This window comes from Eleutherodactylus coqui, chromosome 12, assembly GCF_035609145.1.
Source record: "Eleutherodactylus coqui strain aEleCoq1 chromosome 12, aEleCoq1.hap1, whole genome shotgun sequence".
Taxonomy (NCBI): Eukaryota; Metazoa; Chordata; class Amphibia; order Anura; family Eleutherodactylidae; genus Eleutherodactylus; species Eleutherodactylus coqui.
The window spans coordinates 94,468,486-94,485,497 of NC_089848.1; the positions used below are offsets into that span (position 1 = coordinate 94,468,486).

Genomic DNA, 17,012 nt, shown 5'->3' on the forward strand with positions numbered 1-17,012 from the left:
CTGCATCCATAAAAGTCCGATCTATCAAATAGCTAATTATTAGAGATGAGCGAGTATACTCGCTAAAGGCAATTGCTCGAGCGAGCATTGCCTTTAGCGAGTATCTCCCCCGCTCGAGACGGAAGGTTCGGGTGCTGGCGCGGGGAAGCGGTGAGTAGCGGCTGTCAGCGGGGGGTGGGGGGGGGGAGGGAGGGAGAGAGAGATCTCCCCTCCGTTCCGCCCCGCAGCTCCCAGCCCGCTGCCGGCACCCGAACCTTCCGTCTCGAGCGGGGAGATACTCGCTCGAGTAATTGCCTTTAGCGAGTATACTCGCTCTTCTATACTAATTATTTACCTTGCACGGTGAACGTCTTCCAAAAAAAAAAAATAAACACCAGAAATGCGCTTTTTTTTTTTTTTGGTCACCCTGTCTCCAAGAAAAAATGTAATAAAAAGCTATCAAAAAAATTGTATGTACTCAAAAATACAACGGAACAACGGAAACTACAGGCCGCCCGGCACAAAACGAGCCCTCATACAACTAGTTTACGGAAAAATAAAAATGTTATTGTGCGCAGAAGATGGAGATGGAAAATAATTTTAAAAAGTTAAATAGTACAGAAAAAAAAACTACATAAGTTTGGTAACGTGGTAATCGTACTGACGCATAGAATAAAGCTATCAGGTCATTTTTATTACAGTTTGTGCGCCATAGAAACAAGACGCACCGAAAAATGATGGAATGTCGTTTTTTTCCCCCCATTTTTCTCCACTTAGAATTGTTTTACATTTTTTCAGTACATTATAAGCTACATTAAACAGTACTATTGAAAATACAACTCGTACCGCAAAAAACAAGCCCTCATACAGCGACGGCGATGGATAAATAAAGGAGTTACGATTTTTAAAAATGAGGGAGGAAAAAAACTAAAATACAAAATAAACCCAAAAAAGCTTGGTCACTAAGGGGTTAAAGCGGGGAGTCTGTTTTAGTCAATTCAGGAGATTTATCAGGACTAGTACAAGGGGGCAAATAAAGCCGTTGCCTATAGCAGCCAATCATATTGTGGCTTACATTTTAAAACGCTTTTCTGTAAAATGAGAGCTGGATGCTGATTGGTTGATATGAACAACTGCTCCGCTTTACTTTGCAGTAATTTAGCAACATCTGCCCAACATTGTTGACAGCATTGTGCTTTACGGTGACGCCACAAGATACACAACGGTCACAGCTGCCACATCCACCCTGATTCATACATTAATACATATGGGGGCAGATGTATCAAAACTGTCTAAAAGAAAAACGGCATTCCTTGTTGCCCATAGCAAACAATCACCAAGCAGCATGCATTTTTCTGAGCAGTATGAGAAATAAAAGCTGACCTGTGATTGGTTGCTATGGGTAACAAAGACCGATTTTTAATTTTTTTTAAAGAAAGATTCATAAATCTTCCCTTATGGTGGGTGAATATCCCCATAACGATTCGGCGCCGGACACCGTGCGTTATATATATATTTATTACTGCACAAGAATATCGCGCAGCTCTCTCTCGCCTTTTATATTAGCGCATGCAGTGGTCCCTTTAAATCAACCAGTCGCTTACTAATGACGTAACTATTTCCGGCTTGTTAATCCTACACGATTACTGGTTGTCCGAAGTCTACGTCATCGCGATGCTGGCCAATCAGCTTACGAGTATCCCCGTGACCCGGAAGTGGTTGCCGCGCGCCCCGACAGCCGGCGCTGTATTATGTTTACCGTTTTTGTCTCGTCTCCGATTTCCATCGTCGTAACCTGAGGGGTTCCGTCAGCGACCACCGGGGATTACCGAGGTCTGTGCATCCTCAGGCATCTGCCATTTTTTTCAAAGATGGGGCATGCTGCGACATGTAGTTCTTACCACGACTTGTAGATTGATTGTTTGTAGTATCTGTGAATGAAGGGTCAGTAAGACACAGCGGGCTTCATTCCTGCTCCGTCACAAGAGTGGCTTATTATACTGGGATTGGGTTATATAGCAGGAAGTCTGGAGTCGCCACATGGCGGCGCCACTCAACAGGGACTTAACTTTGTATTATAAGTAGTGGAGTCACTGTGTGCATACATTACATTACTTATCCTGTACTGATCCTGAGTTACATCCTGTATTATACTCCAGAGCTGTACTCACTATTCTGCTGGTGGAGTCACTGTGTACATACATTACTTATCCTGTATTGATCCTGAGTTACATCCTGTATTATACTGCAGAGCTGCACTCACTATTCTGCTGATGGAGTCACTGTGGACATACATTACATTACTTATCCTGTACTGATCCTGAGTTACATCTTGTATTATACTCCAGAGCTGCACTCACTATTCTGCTGGTGGAGTCACTGTGTAGATACATCACATTACTTATCTGTACTGATCCTGCGTTACATCCTGTATTATACTCCAGAGCTGCACTCACTATTCTGCTGGTGGAGTCACTGTGTAGATACATCACATTACTTATCTGTACTGATCCTGCGTTACATCCTGTATTATACTCCAGAGCTGCACTCACTATTCTGCTGGTGGAGTCACTGTGGACATACATTACTTATCATACATTACATTACTTATCCTGTACTGATCCTGAGTTATATCCTGTATTATACTCCAGAGCTGCACTCACTATTCTGCTGATGGAGTCACTGTGGACATACATTGCATTACTTATCCTGTACTGATCCTGAGTTACATCCTGTATTATCCTCCAGAGCTGCACTCACTATTCTGCTGGTTGAGTCACTGCGTACATACATTACATTACTTATCCTGTACTGATCCTGAGTTACATCCTGTATTATCCTCCAGAGCTGCACTCACTATTCTGCTGGTAGAGTCACTGCGTACATACATTACATTGCTTAGCCCGTACTGACCCTGAGTTACATCCCAGATTATACTCCAGAGCTGCACTCACTATTCTGCTGGTGGAGTCCCTGTGTACATACATTACATTACTTATCCTGTGGATATCCTGCATTACATCTTGTATTCTATTCTAGAGCTGCACTCACTATTCTGCTGGTGGAGTCACTGTGTACATACATTACTTATCCTGTACTGATCCTGAGTTACACCATGTATTATACTCCAGAGCTGCACTCACTATTTTGCTGGTAGAGTCACTGTGTACATACATTACGTTACTTATCCTGTACTGATCCTGAGTTACATCCTGTATTATCCTCCAGAGCTGCACTCACTATTCTGCTGGTGGAGTCACTATGTACATACATACATTACGTTACTTATCCTGTACTGATCCTGAGTTACATCCTGTATTATACTCCAGAGCTGCACTCACTATTCTGCTGGTGGAGTCACTGTGTACATACATTACATTACTTATCCCGTACTGACCCTCAGTTACATCCTGTATTATACTCCAGAGCTACACTCACTATTCTGCTGGTGGAGTCACTGTGTACATACATTACATTACTTATCCTGTACTGATCCTGAGTTACATCCTGTATTATACTCCAGAGCTGCACTCACTATTCTGCTGGTGGAGTCACTGTGTACATACATTACATTACTTATCCTGTACTGATTCTGAGTTACATCCTGTTTTATACTCCAGAGCTGCACTCACTATTCTGCTGGTGGAGTCACTGTGTACATACATTACATTCTTTATCCTGTACTGATCCTGACTTTCATCTTGTACTCTTTATTATTTAGGCTTCAAAGCTGAAATCTCCCAGCATTCCCTGCCAGCGCAGTTTCTGCCTAGAGCGTACTGATGCTTTTGCATTCTACCAGCTACAACAGTCATCCAATGAACGAAAAACGTACCCGTTCCCCTGAAGTACAGCAACTCGGCAGAGCTGTTGGGGTCATCAATCTTGCTGACTCCTGCCAGTACCAACAAGCAGAATAGTGAGTGCAGCTCTGGAATAGAATACAGGGCACCTGCGAGGGGGTTCTTGTTGTGAGATGACTCCTTTAACATTTCTTGGTTTTGCCTTGCAGGAGATCTATAGATGAAGGAACATTGACAGTTCGTTAAAGGTTAGTGACGCCCTTCCTATAACTGTCTCTCGTGTCCCTCCTGGGATAGTAAACACAGTTCCATCACCCAGGACCTCCGGGGATTCGTTGTATTATAGGGATCAGAGCTGCTGTCGAGTATGCCATATAGCCCTGTATGGATAATAGTGCTGATCCCCGCTGTCCTGGTGTTATCACATTGCTGCGGTTGTTACAGCTCGATGTGGCTTCACACAGGACAACCATCGTCCACACAATCGCTGGATAGAGCTGCAGGCGATGGCCATCCCAAGTAAATATGGTCACCAACCGGGCGACGAATGACAACTTACCTACTAGATGCTTCGTTTTGACTTGCCTAAAAAACGTAGTCGCTGGTTGATTAGCCATCGTCCGGTGTGAACGGGCAATTGTTTTCTTTCACCGACTCCCTGTAGGAGTATTTCCAGTGACTGTGGATGATAGTTGTCCCAACTTTACAGTATATCGTCCCCCTTGTCTTGATTATTTCATGTGCTGACGCCCCCATGGATTATTCTGATGAGCCAAAAACAAGTCTGTGCAGCACTGGGAGGCGGCCTCCTGTTCAGCGGCAAGAGCTCTACATGTGTACTCGTCACTGGACTACAGCCGCCAGCACAATATGTCAAGGGGGTGGGGCCACATTATAGATTATGCGGCAGTTGTGAGGAGTGCAGATAAGGAGCGCTTGCTGCTGTACAACAGGCTGCCTCTCAGAGCTGCACAGACTTGTTTTTAGCTCATTATACTAGCTTTTGCTTGCTTTTAACCAACTTCAGATGCCTCTTGGAGTGAAGCCGACATGCAGTGTGTGCAAAACCACCTCCTCGTCTATGTGGAAGAAAGGAAGCCAGGGGGAGATACTCTGCAACAGCTGTACTGGGAAAGGTAGCACCGGGGGTGCTAATAACACTGGCAGCACCGCGGCAAGCAGCACCTACACGGCGACAACTTTTGCTAGTACTTCAACTGCCCAGCAGAGTAATGGAGGCAGCAGTAAACAGGTAAGGGATGAGTATTCTCATCTTTGGTATAAGGTGGTAATATTTGGGCACTTCAAGACTTATAAAAACACTAGCTTGTTACCCGCGACTTCGTCCGTGTGGAATTTGTATATATTTTTTTAATCTCATCTGTGTTTTGCTGTATATTGAAACATAAAAAAGTGAAACGGGGAGAGGAATGTAACTGTAATCTGCTGTCAGCACAGTTCTGTACACGACGGTTTTGGTCTTGTCATCTTTTGCTAGGATATAAAGGTTTTGTGGGCTGTAAACACGTGAGCCGCCACAGACAGCTGCCTATGAGAAAAACATATTTTTTCTAAATGTACACCTGCTACCTAAAGTGTTTGCCCTTGAGCCTTATTGATCGTCATCGCAAATGTGTTTTTTTTTTTCCTAGAGGGAATTGCAGCCTTTTGAATTGAAAAGGAAAATCTGTCGGTATTATCGGAATGCGCGGCATACTAAAAGACCAAAAAATGAATAGGAAAGACCAAAACGAAACCATTTCTTACACAGCTGAGGCAAAATAAAAGCTGCGCTGTGATTGGTTGCTATGGGCAACACAGATTTTCTTTAACATCTCAATCCATGTTAATGTGTCTTTGGTTCAAGTTTTAATCCCGGGTATCCCTGCTAGCTTAATTTATTGCATACATGCGGCAATGACGTCTTTCCTCATGTGTCTGCCCGTTTTTGTATGCATAGCTTGTGATGTGCACCTCCTTCCCCTCCACCTCGCCGCCGAGTTGTGCCCGTGCATCACCAAATAAATCTGTCTTGTCGCGCTCACTAGAGAACTCTATAAATTTTCGGGATAAAAGGTAGCCTATGTCCTTCCTCAAGATGCGAGCCATCTCCCTGGCAAATGTCATCAGAATCACTTCAGCGGTTCAGCCGTGAAAAGGTAACAGACAGACAGTTACTTTGGCGTTTATATTATTAGTATGGATGGCTGCTTTTTCCCATAAACATTACAACTCCCGTCTTTGTGGTTGTCTGGTGCTGCAGTCGGCTCCTTTTTGAAGTCAATGGGATTGAGCTGCAGTACCACATACAACCTGTTGACAGGTGTGGCACGGTTTTGGAAGAAAGCAGAAGGGTTCTTCTAATGCTGTACAGCCTCTTGGAAGGGATTGTACAAGAATTACAAGTTATCTTCTATCCATGAAATAATTTGCTGATAGGCGAGGGCTGAGACCCCTGCCAATCTCAAGAATCAGTGACCCATGATCCCCTCTGCCTGTCGTTGCGGGGTTGCATCTCCTCCCGCAGTGACTTCAGAATGAATAGAGTGCTGGTTGAACATGCGTGGTCAGCGCTCCATTCCTTTCAGCGGCGTTGATGGAAATACCTTAGTGCTTGCGGCTCGGCTATCTCCAAGCTTGCATGGAAAACGAACGGAGCGCTTGTAAGATCAGCAGTTCATTCAGTCTCCTTCTCACTGCCGGGGGGTGCAGTAAGCCTGCAGTGAGGATGACGGAGATAAAGTGACTCCCCGTTCTCGGGATTGGTGGGGTTCTCAGTGGTGAGACCCCTATCAATCAGCAAGTTACCTCCTATCCTGTGGATAGAGGATTACTTGCGGTTCTGGTATAACATCACATATAGATGTACTGATTCTTGGCTAGCATGGGGATTCGGAGAAGGGGCGGCTGGTTAAAGGGGTACTTTTCACTAGGACAAGTCTCCTCTCATTGCAGACAAAATTGCACCCTTTACCGTAAACTTCTGATAATCCGGCATCCTCGGAAAAGGCTATTGGCACTCACACGTACTCATTCATATATATGCGTACGTAGTGACTGTCTTTTTGCAGTCGGCCCATGACAGGTCCCTAGCTTGTGGCTGACAATAAGGGCGCTGGAATTCTGTGGTGCTGAGTAATTTGGGGGGGGGGTCACTGTCCTAATAATGAGACTTTATGTCGGATTAGCGCAGTAGTTGTGATTTAATGAAGACGTGTTTATAGCAGCTCCCTCCTATCGGTCACATGGGGTCGTCGGGATGGCGCCGTCCTCTTTTCTCTGCTGTAAAGTAAAACTTGTTCTTTGTCTCTTGTTTATGTAACTCCAGTCCAAGCAGGAAATCCACAGACGATCAGCCAGACTGAGGAACACCAAATACAAGTCTGCTCCGGCTGTGGAAAAGAAGGTGTCAACTAAGGGAAAAGGGAGACGACATATATTTAAACTGAAAAACGTAAGTACATGAAGACAACCCCAGTCCGTATACCCGATGAGTCACACTCTGTATGAGCAGCTCCCGTGCTCCGGACTCCAGCTCCCCTATAGCAGCCATTGCAGGAAAAATGCCGGTATGGCTGCAGCTTCCCCAGCAAAATCGGCTGCTTGCCTGGGGCGCTAAGAGCAGGATGTGGTGTGATCAGCTGATGGCCCCAATGGATGCCTTCTGAAAGGGCATGAGAATGCTGTCCTTTAAAGCAACCCTCCGATCCTGGCCAATCAGTTTGCATCAGTACTCTAAGACACTATACTCTGCTCTGATTGGCCAGTGCTGCTCACATGGGCAGCATTGGCCATTTAAAGCACAATGTAGTGTCTCAAACTACTGATCCATACGAATGTGCATTATGCATCAGGTAGTTAGAGAAGCAGTGCTGCCATCTTTGTTTGTCCAGGACCAGAGGGTTGTTTTCACTGTGTACATGCAGACGATTTGGAGCTCTGTTCCAGAATATTAGAGCCGTAGCTGCTGTAAAGATGTACGGGGTGCTTCAAAAGTCAGGGCCACCCAGAATATCTTCTAAAGATAAAAAGAGGTACAAGTAGCAAACTTTGTAGAACTTCATTGGGAAGATTGATTGAAGGTAGACTTTAATCCTAAATGGATAGATGAAGTTATTTTTTCAATACCTGAAACTATTTTGGGGTTATGAATGATGTCATGGTGAGTATTAATAATCACCTGTCTTTTCAGGTACTGGAAGACGCCGTTTACAATCCAGGACAGAGTTGAGATCATCTGGATGGTTGGTAACAGAAATTCACGGGAGGTGGCCAAGGCTTTCAATCAGGAACAACCACTAAGACGGCCAGAAGTGCAGGGAAACCAGCGGTGACCAGGACAAACCGAGAACTAGTTGTCCGAGTAGTGTTTCACCAGGAGACGGGCAGTGCAGCATGCTGTGAGTCAACCAACTGTGCTAAGGATCCACAAGACACACAAGTGGCCCCCGTACAGTCTGCAGCTGCAACAGAAGTTGTGTGAAGATGACCCTAAAAGACGCCTCCAATTCCGCCAGTGGGCATTTTACAAACATGTGAACAAGATTCATGTTTTGTAAACCATGCTCGGACGATCAGTTCTCGCTTTGTCCTGGGCGCTACCAGTTTCCTGAACTTCTGAATCAGTTTCCTGACAGTTGCTGCGCTCACTGGCCGGCTTACTGGGTGTTCTTGATTGAAAGCCTCGGCCACCTCACGTGAGCTTCTGCTACCATCAGGATGATCCCACTTCTGTCCTGGATTGTTAATGACTAGAGATGAGCGAGCATACTCGCTAAAGCAAAATACTCGAGCGAGTAGTGCCTTATGCGAGTACCTGCCCGCTCGTCTCTAAAGATTCGGGTGGCGGCGGGGGAGAGCAGTGAGTTGCGGGAGTGAGCAGGGGGGAGTGGGGAGGGGGGGGAGTAAGAGAGAGATCTCCCACCCCCGTTCCTCCCCGCCGGCACCCAAATCTTTAGAGACGAGCGGGTAGGTACTCGCATAAGGCACTACTCGCTCAGGTAGTTTGCCTTAGCGAGTACGCTCGCTCATCTCTGTTAATGACCTCTTCCGGTACCTGAACAGACAGGTGATTAGTGTTTTCTACACCACAAAACTCAATATGACAACTTTATTAATACTCAGCATGACATTATTGATAATTGAAAAGTGGTAGCAACTGTTGTAAAAATGACTCCGCCTATTAACTTCTGATGAAATTCTACCCTTAAATCATGTATCCCACGACCCGCTTTTCAATGAAGATTCTTGTACTGAATTCGGGATGTTTCACATCAAAATATCTGACTGGCATCACCAGAGTGCCAAAACGTTTCTTCCCACGCAAATGTTCTATAAAATTTCCCATTTTGTATCTCTTTTCGTTGGTAAGATATTCTGGGTCCCCCTGACTTTTGCATCCGCCTGTATTCTAAAATTAATTGGCAAGGAATTCGGATGCATCTATGTATATATGTAGTGTGTTTGACGACGAGACGTTCATTAGTAGCAGAGTCCATTTACAAAACAGAACAAAAAAGTTACTTCCAAATAGTCATTATTTTTGTTTGATTCAATTTTTTTTTTTTTTTTTACTGCTGTAGCCGATTAAAGCTCCAGAAGCCGTATCCACCATAGTAACCTCCGATTCCATTTTCCACAAGGTACGTCCACATTCAACACGTTGTTTATATTGTAGGGTTTGTAAAGTATAACACACAAGGTTAGGCCGGGTTCACACAGGGAGGATTTGCCATGGAAATTCTGTCCGGAATTTTGTTGCGGCAAATCTGCCTGTGGCCGCTAATCCCGGGATAAGTCTGCCATGTGGATGAGATTTCCCAGAAATCTCGTCCATATGGGACGGCAAATCCTTCGCGGCAAAGGTGTGTGTGTGTGTGCGTGGGGGGGGGGTTGGTTGGTTGGTTACATTTTTCCTGAAAGTAGTAGATGCTGAGAACAATCGTCCAGCAGATGTGGTTGGAAAATCAACAGTAAATGAAGTCAAGCCTCCCGGGATAAGCCTAGATCTGTCCTAAGAGAAAACTAGAAAGAAATGAATATAAGGGCAGACTGGATGGGCTGCGTGATCTTTTTCTATGTTTTTACTTGGCTTTGCTCCTTGTTGCAGGGTCTGTATTATCAGATTGGTGATGTAGTTTCAGTCATTGATGACGATGACGGTAAAACATATTATGCCCAGATCAGGGGATTTGTTCAGGACCAGTATTGTGAGAAGAGCGCAGCCTTGACGTGGCTCATCCCTACAGCCTGCAGCCCAAAGGATCACTTTGATCCATCGACTTACATCATAGGTAAGTGTTGGAAGAAAGGGCCACACGTAGAAAGTGTGTGTGTGTGCGTGTGTGCATATTTCTCGTCTGTATCATTGGGGGACACAGCTCTGACCTTGGGTATAGCTTCTGCCACTAGGAGGCGACACTAAGCATAAAAAGTGTTAACTCCTACCACTAGCTATACCCCCCACACCTCCTGCAAGCATCTTGCTAGCTCAGTTTTTTGCTTAGTGTCCAGGAGGCAGGACCGTCTCTCCTACAGAGACTAATCTTTTTTTCTTTTGCATTTTTTATTTTTTCTCCGAAAGAGCAGGGAATAACGGGGAGGCAGGACTCTCCCTGTTAACCCACCGAGGATGGCGAACAGAGGTGCACTCAACGCTCTGTTGTCTGCCGGGTCCCTCAGAAGGCAAGGAGGCACACTTGGCCACCAAACTGAGTGTGACTCGCCAGCCATAGAGCCCCCCTTTCTCATGGTCCAGCATCCCCTGCCCCACCAAAGGCAGGCGATGGTGGGGAGAAGCTCTGCTGGAGCCGGGAAGCCACCCTATCTCAGGCAGGAGGTAAGTATGTGGTTTTATTTTGTTAGTCCGTCGCCATGTGGACCGTAATGTCCCCATGTGTTTTTGCATTGCGTGTACCGGTGGTCAATGTTGGGCCGTCTGAGTTTTGCTTTGGGCCACCAGTGGCTGACTGCGGTGTGCGGGACCTTGGCCACTCGCGGTTTATTGTGTCGCCTATTGTGCCTGCGGCAGCGGCTTCTAGTGCCGTCCGCGGCTTGTAGTGTCGCCTGGGGGTTATGGCTGTGCCGTCAGAGGCTTCCAGCACCATCTGCGACTTATGCTTGCCGCCCGCAGCTTATTGTGAAGCCCGCGGCTTCTGGCATTGTTCTGGCGGCTAGTAGGCAACCCGTGGCTATGGCCGTGCTGTCGGCAGTTGTACGGACCGTGGCTTATGATTGCAGCCCGCGGCTTATAGTGAAGCCCCTGGCCTATGCTTGCCACCCGTGGCTTATGGCCGGCTGGCGTCTGCTTGTAGAGCACCCGGCAGGTTTTTGACGTGCTGACGGCGGCTTGTAGCACAGCCCGTGGTTGTTCAGATCACGGCCGGTATGCCGCCAGCAATGTGTTTCTCTGCCGGCGGCTGACGTGAGCCTTATGGCGGCCATGCAGGGGGGCAGCTCGCCTTGCCTGTCTAGCGCGCGGCCATCTGTCCTGCGCCGCTGGTCGGGCAGCCTCCGGCTCCACATGTTGGCGCGCGGACATTGAAGTTACCGCCGAGCGGTCACGTGACGTCGTTCTTCCTCATCCCCTCCGTGTCGCAGCTCCCCCCCCCACCCATACAAACAGGGCGCCGTGCGGCCCCCTCTACACATGGCGCCACGCGCCTACGCCTCCCAGTGCTCCCTGCTAGGGATCTGATGCCGCGATGCATCCATTTTAGCCCAGCACACGGGTACGTCTTACCCGCTACCCAGCCGCGGTTTTTAGAAGCTGTGCGGTCAGCATCGTCCTCTACAGCAGTGTTGGGCGCACGCGTCCTGTGTGTGTTGCCGCAGGTCAGGATGGGCTGGCGTATAACTGTGTGTTTCACCGCCGGCCAGCTTGGAGTGCATGGCCTCCAGGAGTGTGTCCTTGTCATTGCCGCTGAACAAATTGCGTAGCTCACGGCCGTTTGGTTGAGTTCGATTGCCATAGGCTGGTGTATATTGCTACTGTGTAACCCGCTCGCCGGCAGGCAGCATCATGGTTATGCTAACCACTCCATACGCAATTTACTCAGTGAAGCTGGGGTTGCTGGGCCCCTTCCATACTACAATTGCGCCTCCGGCAGTCCCCTGTAATAACACGCGGACGGGCCGGCCAGAGCCACATATTAGGTGCGTTCTCGCTATTGTACGAGATGTACGGACTCTTGTCAGCATACTCCAGACTTGCTGAGACATCTGCTACCTTCCATAGTACTGCACAAGGAGTCTCTGGAATCATCGCTGCCCATATCTGCTCCAGAGTGAATGAGCCTCGCATATCGGCACGTGGACTGGGCCGGCCAAAGCCACATACCAAGTGCGCTCTCGCTGCAGTACGAGATACATCCAGCAAAGGATATCTCGCCTTACTGACAGCAGCGTCCAAAACTGATTGTCAGCATTATTCCGGGCGTGCTGAGTTCTGTAGCACCTTCCATACCCAAGGAGTGCTCATACGGAAGCCCCTGGACTCATGGCTCCTATCGTCTGCCCCGGGTCGGGTTGAACCTTGCCTGTCGGTAGCTTCCTTGATGCCCCTTCTGCACTTCCCTGCAGCCAGCCGTACCGCAGTGTCTGAGTCCAAGAGGACACGCGGACGGGGCGTCCAGAGCCACACGCCAAGTGCGCTCTCGCCACAGCACTATATATACTGACAACAGTGTGCAAACTCTTGTCAGCATTACTCTGGGCTTGCTGACACCTGTGGTACCTTCCTTACCGGAAGGGGTATTGCACAGGGAGTCTCTGAAATCATCGCTGCCCATGCGATCCTCCTGCCTTGTTTTCCCGGCATTATTGCTTGCAGGAGAGCGTAAGACAGTCCATACTTGTACCGTCTGCAATTTTTAGGGTTCGTCCCTCCACTACTGCGGATGTTTCCTGAAGGGGACCAGTGAGAGTCCCGTACCAGTGTACCCTTGCCGCCTTTCGCGGCCAACTCTTTTGTGCCTAGTGGGTTTTCAAGGTCACATTGAATCCCCGTACAGGGCTCGCCCCAGTTGATTACCCAGTTAGTCACCATTCCAAAGGACAGATGTCCTCGGAAGCCTGGGGCCATGCAAACTGGACGCTGTGGGCATTGTTGCAGGATCACGGGGCTGAAGGATTTCCTCAGACATGCCCCTTCGCTTTACAGCTAATCAGACAGCCGACATCATGGACTGAGGTTGTTGAGTTACACAGCATCAAGGTCATACTGCAGGCCTTCCAGCCTTGGTCAACACGGAACTCCAGCATGGCACGGTTGCAGATCCCAACAAGTGCTTGTCATTGGCTTCTGGAATCGACCTGCTTCCTTCCTCACGGAGGGACTGTGAAGGTGAGGTTGACTACCTGGACGTATATGGGAGCTGACTTACAACTAAGTCGACTGGCAGAAGGCCCACAACTCTGACGTTTCGGCGCTGATGGCCCCACAGCTCTGCTTTGGATGCCTATTTTGTATGATGGTACAGGAGACGGCCATTATCTACCTGCTGTATGTTTTGCCGCCGGTATCAGGACCCACTTCAGTGAAGTATTGGTGGGCACCTTCCTCGATAGTCCCGAGGAACGCTACAGGGCAAGTTGGCTCAGCCTGGCTACGTAAGGATACCTCGCGCAGGTAGCATTTTTCAGTCACGCTGGCGCGCGGCTGGTAATCCTGGCAACTCAGACTGAATTCTTGCGTTTCCAAGGTGGACTCCTTGCAATGGCTCTGCTTTGCGGAAATACAGGGTTACAGTGCCAGCGAGGTTATATTCTCGGGCCATATTACGGCTCGTATTACTCGGACGGCGAGTGCCTCGTTGGAAGCTCTTTGTCCCTAGCCGGTCGCAGTTGAAGGACAGATTGCTTCCTTACACACGCGGCTTCTTATATTTTCCCGCCCCCTTGGGTACTGCTCTAGAACGTCCCAAGGTCTTTGCTGTGTCCACCAATGATAACAGAGAAATCTAGATTTTGTAAGAACTTACCGTAAAATCTGTTTCTCGTACATTGGGGGACACAGCACCCACCCAGTCTGGTAATAGGACTGTAACGTATACTCCTCTTGTCTGGAGGGTCCTCGGTGCCGTCGCACACGGTATCAAATAAGTTACAGTCGTGAATATGGTTATTTATTATCTTCCATTGGTTGTATCCTAGCTGCTCCTACTGCTTGCATACAAACTGAGCTAGCATGCTGCTTGTGGGAGGAGTTAACCCTTTTTATGCTTGGTGTCGCCTCCTAGTGGCAGAAGCTATACCCACGGTCAGAGCTGTGTCCCCCAATGAACAAGACGAGAAAACTAGATTTTGTAAGAACTTACCGTAAAATCTCTATTACACACAGAGATGTGATGCTATATTTTTTGCACATGCTGCATTCAGTTTTTGGCACTGAAAACTAAAGAAGCCGCATAAAACCTCCGTGAATTATTGTATATAATAAAGAAAAAAAATAAAAAGCATTAACTTCGAGAACATTTACAACAGTTCGCAGAGGTTTTATGCTGCTCATTCAATGTTTTCAGTAGTAAAGTGCCCTAAAACCCTGTGACTTTTTTTTTTTTTTCTCTTTTACATATTCTAATAGTCTTATTTTGGAATCTGGGATAGGTCGTTTTTTTCTATATGACGTTTCTTAACCCCTTCCCGCTATATGACATACATTTACATCCTGGAGCGTCGGGGTATGTATAAAGAGAGGTCGCGGGGTGACCTCTCTTCATACAGCGCAGGCGTCAGCTGTTTATTACAGCTGACACCCCCGGGCAATAGCTGCAATCGGCTATTAACCCTTTAAATGCTGCTGTCCACTCTGACGGGCATTAAATCCCCGAAAGATGTTCGGGGGTCCCATACAGGCCCCCCCACTGTGAAATCAGGGGAGCCGTGCAGGTGTCATGGCAGCTGGGGGCCTTCTGAAAGGCCCCAGGGCTTCCTTAGGAGACTGCCTATCAAGCCATCTCCGTGGGGTGGCTTGATAGGCTTCCTGTCAAAAAGCAGTATGACGTAATGCTATAGCATTATGTCATACTGCAGAAGCGATCAAAGTATCACATGTTGGAGTCCTCCAGGGGGACTTTAAAAGTGAAGTTTAAAAAAAATCAATAACTTTAAATTTTTTTTTTTTACACACAAAAAAAAAAAAAAAAATCACCCCCCTTTTGCCATATCTATAATTCAAAAAACCAAGATCGTAAAATAAAAATGCATATTTGGTATCGCAGCTTCCACAAAATTCCGATCTATCAAAGTAGCGCATTATTTACCCCGCACGGTGAACGTCTTCCGGAAAAACGCAATAAAAAGCAATCAAAAAGTCATATGTATTCTGAATTGGTACTAACGGAAACTACAGGAAAAAATGAGCCCTCGCTCAACTACTTAGATGGAAAAATAATGTTATTGCGAGCAGAAGATGACGGCAGAAAATAATTGAAAAAAATTAAGTCTTTGAAAAAAAAAAAAAAAATAGTCCTGTAAAAAAAAAACTATACAAGCTTGGTATCGTAGTAATCATACTGACCCATAGAATAAAGTTATGTCGTATTTGTTGCAGTTTGTGCGCCGTAGAAACGAGACGTACTGAAAGATGGCGGAATGTCTTTTTTTAATTTTACTCCACTTAGAATTTAAAAGTTTTTCAGTACATTATATGGTACATTAAATAGCAGCATTGAAAACAACAACTCGTTCAGCAAAAAACAAGCCCTCATACAGCGACGGCGATGGATAAATAAAGGAGCTACGATTTTTTTTAAAGTGGGAGAAAAAAAAGAAAATGGGGAAAAAAAAAAAGTGGCCGCGTCATTAAGGGGTTAATATATTCCCACGAGAGGACAGGTCACTGCTTTCTTCAGTGTGAGCACACTTCTCTCCTCCTGTTATCATCTGGAGGTCCTGAGTTATACATTTAATTCATAGGATTTAAGAAATGCTTAATTTTTGTGACAATATTTGCTTGGGATGGCGGGCCGGAGCCGCTGTCCTCTAATCTGAGACTGATCCGTTTGTTCCTTTTAATTACTCAAGGTCCAGATGAAGATCTTCCTCGAAAAATGGACTATTTGGAATTTGTGTGCCATGCCCCATCCGAATACTTCAAGTCCAGATCATCGCCATTCCCCACGCTACCTACCCGGCCTGAGAGAGGGTATATCTGGACGCATGTGGGCCCCACCCCTGCAATTAATATCAAAGATGCTATCCCCAATCATTTATAATTGTGGCTGGACCCCTCCATGACGAACATACGGTGGCACTGATAAGTGCGGACTCAATCATGTAATATGGGAAGATGTGCAACGCTTGGGGGGGGAGGGCTGGGAAATTAAACAAAGAACTTTCCAGTTTCTCTAAATTACAGCGGAAGCCATAAGTGGCTGCAGAATCTCTGCTTGGATACAGTGATAGCACCAGTATCACTGTAGCGTCTGGTACATTGGACCAGCAACTCAGCAGTGAAGCCAGAGTGACGCAGTAGTGTGAAGGACAGGATTTTTAGAATTAACTCTCATAGTGACAAGCAACAGTGAATCAGGTGAATTGATGCTGTGTGTCCGGATGGGAAGCAACGACTCATTCCGTAACAAGATCATGGTCTGAAATCAGTGCCACATATCAGCCTTTTTGTTTACCTTTCATCATGGGACATTTTTAATGATTTGCTACATACAAACTGTAGCAAAGTCATGTTGGAACTTGTCCTGGATATTTGATTTTTAAAATCTTATCTTTACTCCCCCGTTACAGCAGATCATTATATAATACACATCAATGGAAAATTTCTATGTAACATTTGTATATCACCTGTCTGCATCTGATGACTATATAGAGAGTAGCGGCACTACACAATAGGAGATAAGTATATGATCGTTGGGCCCTGACCAGACCTCCTGAGCGCCCTCCATCCCCCCCCCCCTACTGTTTAGGACGAGCTTTGTCTAAATCAGTAATGTCCTTTCCTGTAGAATGAATGAATAAATACAGCTCGCTCAGCTTCCAATAGCTGGAGCTCCAATACTATCAATGCTTGGAAAGCTTTTTACAACTTTCCTGTAGCCCTGATAGAACCCGAGCTACAGCCGTTTTGAAGTTGGGTCAGGAATACTGAATTTACAGCTGTTGTTTCAGTAGGCATGCAGAGCAGAGCAAAGGAGGGGGTAGTTAACAAGTATCCAGCAGAGAAGATCTGTGATCCTCCTGCCTCTTCCACTGTGGCAGAGAGCATATTAGCCT

At 46.7% G+C, this 17,012-nt stretch overlaps 1 protein-coding gene across 2 annotated transcripts; it reads left to right on the plus strand.

Annotated features, from left to right (window-relative positions):
* The first annotated feature begins 1,681 nt into the window (after positions 1 to 1,681).
* Positions 1,682 to 16,569, plus strand: GATAD1 (GATA zinc finger domain containing 1). Of its 2 annotated transcripts, XM_066585680.1 has the most exons (8): positions 1,682 to 1,812; positions 3,701 to 3,898; positions 3,992 to 4,030; positions 4,810 to 5,034; positions 7,111 to 7,236; positions 9,365 to 9,424; positions 9,892 to 10,075; positions 15,807 to 16,569. In XM_066585680.1, the coding sequence occupies exons 4-8, from the start codon at positions 4,810 to 4,812 to the stop codon at positions 15,995 to 15,997; spliced, it is 786 nt and encodes a 261-aa protein (XP_066441777.1). In that variant the 5' UTR covers positions 1,682 to 1,812; positions 3,701 to 3,898; positions 3,992 to 4,030; the 3' UTR covers positions 15,998 to 16,569. The 2 variants fall into 2 exon arrangements, with proteins under 2 accessions (XP_066441777.1, XP_066441778.1); XM_066585681.1 differs by lacking the exon at positions 3,701 to 3,898 and having other exon boundaries at positions 1,688 to 1,812.
* Positions 16,570 to 17,012: the final 443 nt, after the last annotated feature.